Genomic DNA, 14297 nt, shown 5'->3' on the forward strand with positions numbered 1-14297 from the left:
CTGCTGCTCTGTTCCCCTGCCCACAAAGTGCTCTGCAACACCCTGGTAATGGCTATGAAGCTCCCTATCTGTAAAGGATATTGTGCCCACCAGTTTGGGACATGGAGGCCTGGGTTATGATGAAGACCCTCCTGCTTTAAACAATGTGTTTGGGCCAATCACAGCTGGTGATTTTACCACAGGAATCAACATTTCATTTGTACACTAAATGATATCTCACCTGTTATGTTTTGCTTCTGGATGAAAGCAGCTGTAGTTCTAGTGACAAGTGAGCCTGCAGCAAACAGTGTCACCAGTGTCCACAAGTGACTGCTTCTGAAACAGGAGGCGAGAAGGTTGGATCTCAAAAGAATTTAATATTTTAAACAACATAGAGGTTGTAAAGTGAGATTTTGGGGTTAAAGGTTTGGGTGATTGTTTTGCTTTTGAAGAAATAAAGTCAGGAATAGTGTACAAGCATTCATCAAACATCTATCTGCACATCTACATGTGCAGTACATGAAGGGTGCAATTTTGTGCTCTTGTGTGTGATACATGGACAACAATAACATAGATATTAATTTGAACCAGATATGTACTACACACAGAGATCATGTAATTTCCAGGGACTACATAAAGATAGCAATGAAGGACGTAGCTATGGAGGATTGAAATAGTAGGGAGAATTCAGAAACCAGAGTTAAAGAACTTAAAAAGAACATCTGAAAAGATGAACCTTTTGATAGGATTTAGACTGCCTTTGGGATTCCAAAGCTTTAATCAACAAAAGCAGCTTATTCCGTCAGTGCTGTGAGCAGCAGCAGAAAAGTCATCATCAGAGAAGAACATTGTAGAAAACAATTTCTTCAGTTTAAAACCTGTTTAGAGAAATCTGAGACTCCTCCTTTAGTCTGGTGACCATCTGGATGGATTTTGCCTTGGAAAGCCTGTCTTTAACTTGAAGCAAACAAACATTTGTTCACATGGTAGGAAAGAAAAGATTGAAGCAATGTGCCAGAACTGGAGAAGCCACCCATGCATATCAGTACATTCACCTAGAGCAAAATGTGCTTTTGTTTTTGGGACATCGTCTTTCGTCCCCTTGTGTAAGTCTCCTTGATGGTCTTGCATAGTGGAAACTTAGCAAAAAGATACTTATTTTTGCCATATCTGACATCTATTTTGGTAACACATATTTGCATTCAGATCCATTGCCAGAAGACTCTTACACAGTGGTCAAGGCTGTGAGGGTTAATTTTTATGGTCCCTAAGGAGGTTTTTAGTCACCCCCAAATCAATTTTTGCAGTAAACAATTCCCTAGAGAGGAGGGAGCCCCTCTGGCCCCAGAGCAGAGCATGGAGCACACCAGGGGATTTCTGGAGAGGTTGTCAGGACAAGTACCCAGCGAGGTGGTGGTGCCAGATGGTGCCACCCCTGCCTGGCTGGGCTGACAGAGCCAGAGTGTGGCCATTTCAGGGATCTGGACCCAAAGCAATCAGCTGGTGCCAGGGCCCCACCCAAGACCTATAAAGATGGATAGATGATAAACTTCATAATGGGGAGAAATAATGCAAAGAAGCAGAAATGTTTATTTTTCTTTTCCTCTGTGGCTGGCTGTTGTGAATTAGGGTGGCACTGTTTTGGATGGCCCCTGGACAATGCTGTCTGTGCTGCCGTGTATTCACTCACTCATTAACTGAGCTGGCAGTTCAGGTGATGAGCATTTCCCATTTCAAGCTATTTAACAGCCCTGGCTGTTTCTTTGGTAGCTGATATCCCTCACCAAAACACAGAGCCTGCTAACAACATACATATCAAACCCAGACAGCAACTAAACTTTTATGCTCTTTAGCATTCCTGGTTGTCAGCATTTACTAAACCTCTGAACCTGCCTCACCCGAAGTACAAAGACAGGAGGAACCTTGTATTTCATGCTTTGTCTTTTCACAACTTTGAGTATGGGGTAAGTAACCTTTCCCATAAAGTCAGCAAATATAATCCTTCATCCTAGAGATATATAATTTACACATGTGAAAACAGTGGGTCATCACATTTTTATGAATCCACATAAAGGGTGAAGAGTTGAAATATTTTGGAGAAGCTGATACAGTCTCCACAAAGGACTCTGATAAATTTGCTTATTTGTGCACCATCATTTCTGTGGCAGAAGGACAATCATGTTGCCTGACTGACACCAAGTAGTTCAAGGCTACTTTGGTAGTGTACATTTCCACAGTCTAATGTGCATTGTTACAGGTGCAAGTACAGCTATACCTAAAAGACATACCTGAAAGATTTTCAGTTCAAAAGGTAATACCTTATCCTCAAAGACAATTTTCCTTTCTTTTATTTAAAAATTATGTCGAAGCAAACTACAAATCACTCAGTGTAAAAATTAAAAGCAAAGGTTTAAAATAAAGTAAATGTGTTACAATCCTTTAAATTCTAATAAAATCTTTCTGAAATGTTTAGAGTAAATTGAGGGGACCTATGCAGGCACTTATTACCTTCCCACCAGCACTGCAGACTCTGAGAGCTGAATTATTAGGAAAGCTCTTTTGCTGGATTTTGGACAAATCACTTTAGTGTGCCAAAATTGATTCGGCGTGAAGTCATCAATGGACCCTCCAGAATACTAATAGCATTAAAGGCAGAGGCCAGGGCTGACAAACTTGCTTGACTAAAGTTAGGTTCATAAATTAGGAGTTAGTTGTCTGAATTAAAGTCTTCTACTTCCAGATGTGCTCCATGTCTGTTGGTCCAGCTGACGAGATTTCAGCAAGCGACAAATGGAGGTACTGGGAATACTGGGGACAAGGAGAAGAATTTATTTAAAGGCTTTGCTTCTCAGCCCAAAACTTCATCTACAAGCCTCAGATGCTTCAGGTAACCACCTTGGACAGTAGATAAACCATTATAGTTTGTTCCTTTGGTTTTGTGGGGTTTTTTGTAACAAATCTGCAGATCTTGACTCTGAAGTACATCTTTCTTTTCATCCCTTGAAAACACCAGCACAGCCCACTGCTCTGGGCAGAGAGCACAGAGAGGAGATCCCTGACCTCTTCTCCCAGCTCCATTTTCAACACCCATCATGCTTTGGATGAAATTTTCCCCAGCTCTGCTTTCCTGTCTGTAATGACAGCGTTTATTTTCCATGTTGCTGTGGACATCTCTTGTTATATTCAGCTACTTTCCCTGAAGCACAAATTTACTGTGGGATCTTTGATACGAAATGGCAGAGCAATCTTCTTCCCTCAGCTAGTTGTATTTATGGAATTTACGAGTGTGAAACAGCATTTGGACCAGGTCTTTAGGCAGTAAGATACATATGTGCTATCTCTGTAACGTGTAGGGACAGGAGCCTCGGGTGACATAAATCTGCTTTCTTTAACTTTAGCGAATTTGAAATCATTTCCTTTGGTGGAGGTATTGATTCAGTTCAGCTGAAGTCCAGGCCTCTGCCATTTCAGCAGCCTTTCCTAAAACAATTGGGAAAAGTACAGTACGGGAGGAGATCTGCAGCCAAGCGACAACTCAAGGGAACTAAAACTGTCGTAGCTGATTAACAGAAATGAAAGCTGCTCAGAAACAAATCTGAGTATGAATTTGGAGCACAAGAATTAATTGAGAAGGGGATTCTCTTTGTACTTCTTTTAGTAGGTCAGGCAGTTTATCCACTAAGATGCCTTTGAAGCTGCCAGCGAAAAAGGCATCACTGGAAAGATGAAACGAGCCAATGAGTGAAGTCATTTGTGTGTTCTAAACTCTCCTATTCTCAGTGAATTAGTTGCACGGTGAATAACTGAAGCCTAAGACAAAGCTGCTCCATTACCCTTTCCAAAGAGAGCGTGAGGAAGGGATAGCTCCAGGAAGGGATGAGTGACGGTAATGGGCAGCCTTAGTGACAGGAAGGGGTGTAATGCTGGAAGGCTGAGCTTCTGCTTGGCTCACACAGCTGGGCAAACACTCGTGCTGTTGCTGCAGAGAACACCAAAGGCCTGAACACAAACTCAGAGCAATGTGCTCCCGTCCTTATGTCACTCATTTAACAGTGATGTGGGTCAGGTGAAAGTTTGTGGTGATACCGTGATGACTTAGTAGGTGACTGTTCACAGAGCCACGGATTCAGTGGGAGTGTTTACACTGATTTTAATGGAATGTGGCTCAGAAGGGGAAAAAGCAGATAAAGGTACAGGCACTGAACAGTGGCATGCAGGGAAAAGACTGCAGCTTCTGCAGTCAGTGGGAGGAAAGGTTTTCCCCAATAACTTACAGAAAAGTATTTGAGAAAAAGAAATGTGCACTCAGAGTAAAGGAAAAGGAGTGTTTGTTTTTTTTTGACCTTTGGCTGCTTGAAGATACTGGCACTAGAAAAATTCACTTTTTAAAGCTGTTTCTGTTTTTAATGAAGGAAAGTGTGGTATTTTTGTCCCAAAGAGAGGAGAAGTAGAAGAGATATTAAGATCTCACAGTTCTGCTCTTCCTCATCAAAGATGAGGCGTGCCAGATCATGCCCTCCTCTCCCTCCAGCATCCAGCGTTGTACCCGAGGAATCACTCACCATTTGCTGAGAATCAGTTTGCTATAAGAAATGGAGGGGGAAAGGATGCAGTCACAGGACATGATATATTTTAGGAAGTAAATTGTAAAAGTACTACTTACTTTGTCCATATTTCTCCATACCTATAGCTGGAAAACCTATAAAGGAGGCTTTTTGTCACAATGCTGTATTCTGTTGTATTTATTGTTTTTTCCAGCCTAAAGTGCTTTGTGCGTGAGATTAAAAAGCTGCAAGTCTCAGGCCATCTGGCCAACCAAATGGATGTGGTGTACAGGATCACTGCCAGATGTATGCCAGTTGTAAGTTTAATTTTTGAACATATAAAGTGCCTGGGGCTCTGTGCCTGTTATTCAGAGGAAATCATGTTCCAGTTTTCCAAAAGAGTCCAGATACATTTCTAGTCCAGGCGTATGGTCTATTCTCCTTCACATGGTTTAAGGGCATATTCTTTGTTTCTCATAAAAAAAAAGAGAATTTTGCAGATATCTTACGTGTTGTGTATGTTTGATCACACCTGTCTGACCTTATGGGGTGGTAGGAAACACAGCAATAACTTTTCTTAAGGACCTTACTGAAATTGTTTAATTGAAAGATAAAATTTCACAGAGAACTTTAGATTAATTTGCACTTATATTTATTTATGATCAACTTGGAGAATAAATATGTTTTCAAGTATATAATAGTTTATAATATCTTAAAAGTGATATTTAATTGATTTGATTTATTTTAAGTGAGGAACTAATGGAAGATGAAATATATTTTTAGCTTTACAGACTCTAAGAAGGATAAAGTGCATTTAAGTTTTTATTTTGCAAATGTTCTCTCCTAAGAAGACCTACAGCATGTCTGGGATAGATATTGTAAAAATGAAGAAAGATGTGAGCACAAAGAGCCCTGGGCTTTGCAAAATGGTCTTGAGGATTTTGTTCATAACACACCAGTTGAAATCCAGCACAGAACAGGATTGGGGTGATGGGAAACAGTGATTTGTGGGTCTGGCTCTCCTGCTGCTCACATTATTTCCCACTGTATTTCTTTGCAGCTGAAATCCTGAGGTTGAATTACTTTCTCCTAAGCAGACCTGAAGGCCCAATGAATCAGAGATAAATGTTTGGAAAGGAAAGACTGACTTGTTTGTCAGGGCACAGTTATTCTCCACTGTCTGACAGAGCCGTGAGGCAGCACCTGGTGAAAGCCACACATTCCCTGCAGACAGGGGCTCCTGCAGCAGGTCTTGGAGCCCTTGAGAGGCACAACCCACCATGCTGACTGGATTTGACAATTTTCAACACAGTCAAGTCAAAGTAGCAAAAAATAAGCAGGTTCAAATGCTTGGAAAAGGAGATGAGCGGCAATGTTGCCAGACACAGCCAAGAAGCAGAGCCTTCAAATTTATTTGCAAAAGTCTAACACTAAAACCAAATCTCAGTCTTCCAAAAGAAGGGTTGCATTGCCCTTGAAATCAGCAGGTCTAATTGCATTAGTGCTCCTGGAGATTGCTGAGAAGTTTTGGTTGGCAGCTCTGACTGGTGTGTTCACAGCTCACGTAGTTACCCAGTGAAAAGGGCTCCATGTCTTTTTGGGTGCACCTTTCCAATGAAAAGCCATAAAAGAAAAGCTTGAACTGTCATTTGCAGTTTATTTTATTCCTGAAAGTACTTTTTATCTGTTAGTTAGCCATTTTTTTCTCCTGTAAATTCATTCATGGGGTGGGAATAAGGGAAACCTAATAAATAGTAGATTCCATAAAATAAGAAACAGCAAATTGAGCAAAAGGAGGATTATGAAGACTAAATCTTTTGTTCAAAGAGTGATTAAAAAGCATTAAGTTGGATGAAGTCAATCTAGAGCTTAACTGAATGAACCTTCTGCTATGTTTTTCTTCTGTTTGGTTTCACATATATTAAGAAATCAAAGGAGTAGGAGAGACCTCTTGAGGACTGTTGAGGCTGGGGCTTTTTAAAGAGAATAGTTGAACATAAGTTCTGTTTCCTGGTTTCTAGGCAATGTAAATTGTCCTGGCCAGTTGTGTCCAAGAGCAGCAAGAATAAGTTGAGGCTCTTTTCCAACAGAGGACTCGAGCAATTCACACCCAAATGTGTGTGCCGTGGGGATTCCTCCAGGCAATGAAATTCTGAGTTTTGTATCCTCCTCTCCCCATGGCTTAAGTGAAAACAGTTCCCCTGCCCAAGAGCAAATACAGCTGCAGTTCATTGCTGGAAGTGTCAGGGTAATTGCTATTTACTTTGCATTCAGAATAGCTTCTTTTATTTTTCTCTGGGTTTGGGATTAAATCTGCAGAAGTTGAGGGTATCCAGCTCTCAGGGTGTTTCACCTGAAAGAAAACTGTGTATTTAGAGGAACATGACTCCTTTGCAGGAAAGGGCAAAAGTATGAAGTAGGAGTTACCAGAGGACACTCTACTGTAGCCATGGACTACAAGTCCATGGACTGCAGCCTCAAGAAAGACTAAAATCAACAGTCAGGTTTCTGCACTCTGCATTTATGTGGCACCTAAAGCTCTGAGCCTTTGTTTTCACTCTGTGGTTATACAGAAAAATAAAGGGAGGGGGACAAAGTGCAGCTGTAAAAGTTGGTATTTTTTTCTATGTCTTTTCTGTATTTACTGGCTTAATTGTCTTCTTCTGTTTAGACTGTGGTTCTAAGTGAGTCACGAGTTTTATTTAAAACTAACTGTTAATTTTAAAATCATTTGTCTCCAGCCATTTGCTATCATGGGCACTTTGGTCTTTACACTTTTATATCCTCCCAATTTGGCCTGATAACATTTTCTTTATCTGAAATATTTTTATTTCTGGTCTTTGATGTCTTTATGAACGTGGTAATTTCCATCTTCACTTCCAGAAAATGCTGCTCTTGGACAGCAGCTGTTTCCCATAGCTCTGCCATGGGGAGAGATGGTTCATAACAGAGGAAGGCAAAACTCTCCCAGTGCCAGCAACATTATACTGAGTTGTAGTGAGCAAAAAAATTTGCCCTGAAGCCTGTTGCTCAGCCCCTTCTATCTTATTTTCCCCCTTGACTCACTCTTCTCTTTTTAATGAAAACCAGAAGGAGGAGTGTTCTTCCTGAGGTACTTGAATTCCCCCCGGGCAGCCTGGAGGAAAGCTACTTTTCTTTCAGCTGTTGGTTTTGGTATTTCATCACCTTTTTCATTCTGTGATTGGTGAAAACATGTCCTTGTTGCTCAGAGAGAGACAATAAGTGGCTTAGTGGCTATGGCAGATGTCCAGGGCAGGATATACTGAACACCTCAGTCTGGTCCACACCAGAGACTGAGCTTGGTTCTTGCACAGTGCAGGGCCCAGGGTGCCTGACCATCTTCATCACCCCTCGTCTTTCCCTCTGCCCATTCTCACCTGTCCCCCCAAAATCACTATTATTCCCAGGGAAATTTGCTTAATCAGCCATCTAACAAAAACCTACATGTGGTTCTAGCCAAGAAAGTAAAACAACTGAGGCTGGACTTGAAGCTCCAAATGTAGAGGATACACATATTTACATTGGTTTGGGGTTTTTTTTCTTTCAAGTACAGTGAATTATCATTGAACAGTATTGTCCTCTCAGAATGGCTTTTCCAAAGGGGTGATGATGTATAAATCATGAAAACTAGACATGGAAGATGTTGAGCAGGTCTCCTGGTCCAACCATCAGCCAGGAGAAGATTGTTCCCTGCAGAATTTTCCCTGTTGCTCTGTTGTAGCAAAGTACCAAGAGATGCTTTATCTGCAAAACAGCCCCACAGCTATTTACAGTCCTGCAGAACTCATTATCTTTAGTTACAGAGAAATTATTTTACTCCTGTGTTACAGAATAGGGACCTTCTGTCCACAGTCTTGCATGTGCACATCCCCAAAACTACAGGTATAAAATTTCATATGTGTTTGCTGCTCAATAATTAAATCAGAAATTTATCTTATCCACTGCCATCATGTATCCTGCCCTTCCATAACACATTGATAACCAACCAGCTACCACTTGATTACTCCCCCACGAATAACAGGCAGAACAGCAAAATGTTCCTGTGTTTTTGAAGCAGAGAGGGAGCATTTCATTACCAGATCCTCTCCCTCTTTGCCAGAAGCTACCAAACAATAAAATGGAAAGGAGAGATATAGCCTGTGACATCTCTCAGTGCAAGTAGCCTTTGATTCAACCTGGGCTGTTATAAATATTATATTTGAAGTATTAGCAAGAGCAGATTGGATTGCAGCGGGTCCAGAATGAGGCAGCCTGAAGGCTGGCAATAAAACTGGAAGAAATGAAATGGTTTGGCATAAGTATTCTCCTGCTTTGCATTGCACAAGGAATGAAGAGGGAAGAGGGAAACCTGATTCAAGTCACCCAGAGCATCGTTTAGAAGAGCCACTTTTGCCTCCCTGGCAAAGATGGACCATGTCTGCATGGGCAAAACAGTGTGCCATGTGACAGCATCCTCGTGACATCTACTTAATTAGCCCCATCACCCTTGTGTGCTTTTCTGGGGGTCTTTCTCTATGTTTAGCTATGTTTGCATCATCACTGGATATGGACTCAGTCCTCACTTTGGGCCAGAGCTGGGAGTGCAGGTTCAACCTGCACAGGCTTCAGGGAGAACCAGAGAGAGTCTGGAGACACTCTGGTACGTAAAGATTAAAAAATAGTTACTAACTCCTCTTGGTTTCACACAATGTGAGCTCCTAAAACTGTCATTTACTTTTTGCTCTCAGGTTTAGGTGCCACAATGATTTTAAAAATCTGGATCAAGAATCAACATCTTGATCCTCCATCTGTATTATGGAGACAAAATATTTCTCTAGCCTAAACTTTTGTTAGAAGATAAGATACTTCTGGCAGAGGCCACATGAGTGCCCCAGCTAAACAGGAAAATTCCTAACAGAGGTTGGAACTTTGACAGCTTCAAGGGAACAAAGAACATCAGGGGCATGTGAATATATAAATCATATTTCTTTCTATTACTGCAAATTTAGGTGTTACTTGTAAACAAAACTTTTTTAGGAAAATTTTAATTTCTTGGGTTCATGGTGTTACTTAAAAAAAAAAAAAGAAAAGAAAAGAAAAAAGAGAGAAAACCAAAAATCCTTTAACATTTTTCTTCCACCAATAAGAGAAGAAAGCAGGCAAAAATTATTGAACCTGTGGACATTTTCACACCACTAAATAAACTCTCCACCTTGGTGTACATGAGGGGATTAGCAAAGCAAGATGCCTGAAATTGGCCCAGACTATATTTCCCTAGAGGCATAAAGAGATATTGAGGGAAATCACAATCATTCCACGTGTGATTAAGAAATCAGGATTTTTTTTCTCATTTTCAGAATGCAACAGACTAGACTGGAACCACCTGAGAAAGCTGATGGCAAGAAGAGTGGAGAGAAATCATTCCAGTCAATACTTCTGAAGCGTGGGCTTGCCTCGTTTGCTCTACAGCATTTTTATTACAGCAGAAACGGTCATATAAAGGAGAATTGCCTTGATCATCTTGGGCAGAAGGATGTTATATAAACAAGTATTGGCTGATGAGGAGCTCAGCATGACTCAGCAATGTGCACTTCCAGCCTAGAAAGCCAACGGTGTCCTGGGCTGCACCAAAAGGAGTGAGAACAGCAGGTCAAAGGAGGTGAATCTGCCCCTCTGCTCCACTCTGGGGACACCCCACCTGGGGTACTGCATCCAGCTCAGGAGGCCTCAATATGAGAAGGACATGGACCTCTTGGAGCAAATCCAGAGAAAAGCCGTGAAGACTCTCAGAGGGCTGGAGCCCCTCGGCTATGGAGACAGGCTGAGAGAGTTGGGGTGTTCAGTCTGGAAAAGGGAAGGCTCCAGCAAGAACTTAGAGCACCTGCCAGTACATAAAGGGGCTACAAGAGCTGCAGACTTTGGACAAGAGCCTGGAGTGACAACACAAGAACACCAACAGAGGGCAAGGTTAGATGAGATAGTAGGAAGAAATTCTTTATTGTGAGGGTGGTAAGGCCCTGGCTCAGGTTGCCCAGAGGAGCTGTGGCTGTCCCATCCCTGGAAGTGTCCAAGGCCAGGTTGAATGGAGCTTTGAGCAACCTGGGATACTGGAAGGTGTCCCTATCCATGGCAGGAGGTTGGAACAATATGGTCTTTATGGTCCCTTTGAACCATTCTACAATTCTATGAAGTGTGTATTTAATTGCCCTCTTGTTGCTCTCTGGAAGGACTTTCCTCCCATTTCAAGTTGAAGGTTGGTCTAAACTGAAGAGCACTTGGCACAAAAAGGCACTTGAATTTTTCTCTTTAAGGACATGCCGTTCACAGCCTCTTTGAGCAGCTTTAAATAGGTGCTGTGAATGGCCAGTCGAGAGGCTGCATTATCATTAGATTTTACCTGAGGGTAAAAAGAAATACACTGTCTGACCTTAGATGGATCAGAAACACTGGCTATCAAGCAGATGGCAGTAAAATATGCCTGAGTGCTCTGCTGCAGTTAACCACTTCTGGTGTTGTGCCTGTCTTACAAAACACCAAGGCTTAGTTCTGCTTGCAGGACTGTTGCCTCCACAGGACAGGACAAATCAGTCACACACCCTATACTGCACTTATTGATGCTCATCCAAGGGCTAGGAATGATTTTTCCTCACCGCCTCTGAACCTCCTGGACTGTTATGTGGCTGTTTTGTAACATCCAGTTACAGCTCTCTCAGTCACGACCCATATTGGTGCCAGCAAATGTCCCCTTCACAGACATGTCTTGCACATCTGTAAGAGCAGGGTGGTGTCCCATCTTCCCAGGTGACACAAATTATGGTGTGAGATGTTCCTTCCCTGCCTACTGGTGTACCTCAGAGAGCTGTTGAACAAAAGCCAAGGCCATGAATAAACTGCCCAGCACTTGAGCACCATCCTGCTGGGATGATGTCCTGTGCCAAGGCAACAGGTCTGGCCACACAGCCTCTTATTGTCCCTTTGCTGTAGACAGCTGCTATTTGGGGCTGTATTTGTGTCCCCTGTGCAGTGTAGGGTATGTACAGTCATCTCCCTTCCCTGACTTCTCCTTTCACACCCGACACTGCAATTTGGGCTTTGGCTCTCTTCCTAATGACTGTATTATTAGCTCTATTTTCATCTGCTCACGGCTCTTTATTTTGCAGAGAATTATTTTGGCTGCTCTACATATCACAAATTGAGTAGCTGAACCAAGTCCACAAACACTAACAGAGAGAGCACATCAAGCAGGGCTCTGTCGTACCACCATCGTTGTCACCCTCATGTGTGTCACTGCTCCTTGCCCACACTGGTATCCCAACTGCTGCCCTGCTGCTTTCCCAAACATACTATGGCACAGCAAGGAGCACAGTGACCATATGGCCTGAGGCAGCTGGGCCATATGAGCCTCCATTTGCAACACCCAGTTTGAACTTCCTAAGACACAGAAGGTGTTTAATATGTTATGTGTCACTTTATGGGTTATCCCAGCCTTAATTACAAAGCCAGAAATGGTGTACAAAACTGTGCTCTTGAACGTGCTCCCTGCACTGAGGCTTTGTCCCTCAGTCAGAGTGCCTTTCCATTTGTATCCAGGACATCTGAGCAAAGCACAATTCAAGGTAGATGGTCCTGCTATTTGTCCTCTAACCACAGTCCCCTCAGCAGTCCATCAGTACTCTGGGATTTTGGTACAGCTCATGGTCATGTGACTTATAAAGGTGTGGGAGATGTCTGTGACATTCTCAGTGGGTTTATAGAGGGGGAAAAAAGGATCTGTGGGACTCCAGTTAGCCCCTGGTCTTCTGTCAGCCTCTGACCACAGAGGTCTGTTTTTAAGTAGGACAGAGATAGAGACATCCTGAATTGACCTCTCACAGATCCCCCTGGGTTTTTGGAAAGACCTCCTTGACATACCCGTATTCCCATAATATGTCTCTGGAGATCCCTCACTGTGATCAGCATCAGGTATGAGCCCTGCAGCCTCCAACTGCATGGGAACTCAATGCCTCCCACTGCCCATCAAGAGCTACAGTGGGAATTTCCATCTGCAGCATGCAGATTGCCTCCAGATTGTTTGTATGGAGGGAATGAGCTGAGAAACAGGGAAGGAGCCCTCAACTTCTGCTATCCTGGGAGCAAAGACTTCTCAAAGGTTCCATTTCCTTCTGGCTCACTGGAAATCTTTGAGGGAACAGGGAGATAAATGTATGTTAGGAGACTCCCTAAGAACAAAGCAGAAGCATCTCACTGCCTGGGGAAAAGCAGGAATGGGGTGTGTGGGTAGAAGGAGAAATGAGTGATCTCCATTTAGCTTTTCTTTTCCCACTAAAAAAAGCTGAAAGTCAGAAAAATTAAATAGCTGCCTATCTCCCGGGTTTTAGAAGAGGAAGGAACACAGTTTACCTCTGTGTGTGTTATTACAAGAAAGTCTTAGCTTCAAAGGAGTTTTCTAACAATTTTAACTCCCTCCCAGACAATCCATGGTTTTAGCAGCAGACTGGGATCACTGGTGGGTGAAAGCCCCCTGCCCAGCAGAAAGGACTCTATGAAAGCTGCATGCAGTTTTTAATGTTTAATGACACAAAATCAATTGGAAGTGGTTGCTGCCTTCCAAAATCAATTTCAGGATATCTCTCAGAGAACAGGAGAAAGTGGGTGAGTTTCCATTAGCCCTGGAAATCTCATCAACGATATGAAAATGGTTATAAACAACCCTGCACTCCAAGAAACGTATTAATAACCTTGTCCTCACTCATTTCTCATGTCTCTGTAAGAGGATACAGTTTTGTCACCGGTAAGGTCATGTCTTGGTCTCAGTTCCACCCTTTCTTTGCACAAACCCTCAAACAACCGTATGGCTGTGAGTGCCTTGAGAGAGCCATAATTAACAGTTGCTACCCCAGGAGGTGTCCCTGGTCTAGGAATATCTGAGGGACAGGAATCACAGAGGGTTAATCCCCCTGCCCATTGGCCCTGCCCCACAGTGAAATGCATTTTGGCCAAAATGCAGTGTCAGAAGTTGTCCTGCCCTATAGCTGGCTGGGGAGGGGCTGCCTGGGGAAACATGAAGCTCCCTGTCCTGGATGCACACACGGACCCATGTGGCCAAATTCACCCAAACGCTCATGGGTGGCCACACTCAAGGGCTGTTCGGTCAGTGGGAAGGTTCCTGCTGATTTTCATGGGCTTTATGCCATTTGCCAAGCTTAATGCTGCATGGCATGAAGTGCCCTTTTTCTGCCCTTGTTTTGCTCACACTGGAGGAGTGTGATGCCTTCTGCCAACTGGAATCTGGGGAGGGGGAAAAAAGGTTATTTTTTGCATCTTAAAAAAAAACCACAAACAAACAAAACAGGGCTAAGCAAAGTTAGGAACAGCCCCAACTTCTGCTTAGAGCAAAACAAGAGGCTGTTTTCACATTTTGCAGGTTCGCTCCAGGACTCCAGCTAAGTGAAGCCAAGGCAGGGTTTGTAATGCACAATTTAATCAGTGAATTTGTAGATCTCAAAAGGCGTGCTTAATTTAATATTGTTTCTAATGGCTATTGTCTTCATGCTTGCCTGTTTCCCCGGTGTTTTTCCCTTTTGTAATTACTGGAATGGGCATTTCCAGGTGCACTGCATATATTAGCAAGCACTTTCATTTTAGTAATGAGTGAAACGCTTTCAGTGTTTATTTCTTCATTGCCCTAATACTTACTTTATTAAAGGTCCTGATTCTTCTTAAAGGGAAAAATAAACATTTACCACTCCTTTCTACCTCATTTACCACCTTTAC

General features: G+C 42.7%; 1 protein-coding gene across 2 annotated transcripts in view; it reads right to left on the reverse strand.

The window, feature by feature from the left end:
* The window catches only part of LOC139674985 (histamine N-methyltransferase-like), a 44082-nt gene that overhangs the window by 3207 nt on the left and 26578 nt on the right, over positions 1-14297 (reverse strand). Inside the window, exon 7 of one of the 2 annotated variants that reach the window (XR_011698394.1) lies at positions 221-315. Coding sequence is in view for 1 of the 2 variants with exons in the window: in XM_071562100.1 (XP_071418201.1) it covers positions 290-315 (26 nt within the window). In the remaining variant the exon portion in view is untranslated. Of the gene's footprint in view, positions 1-208; positions 316-14297 lie in introns of those variants that run through there. The other variant, XM_071562100.1, reaches the window with a different exon arrangement.

The sequence above is a fragment of the Pithys albifrons genome, chromosome 8 (assembly GCF_047495875.1).
Source record: "Pithys albifrons albifrons isolate INPA30051 chromosome 8, PitAlb_v1, whole genome shotgun sequence".
In the NCBI taxonomy this organism is placed as follows: domain Eukaryota; kingdom Metazoa; phylum Chordata; class Aves; order Passeriformes; family Thamnophilidae; genus Pithys; species Pithys albifrons.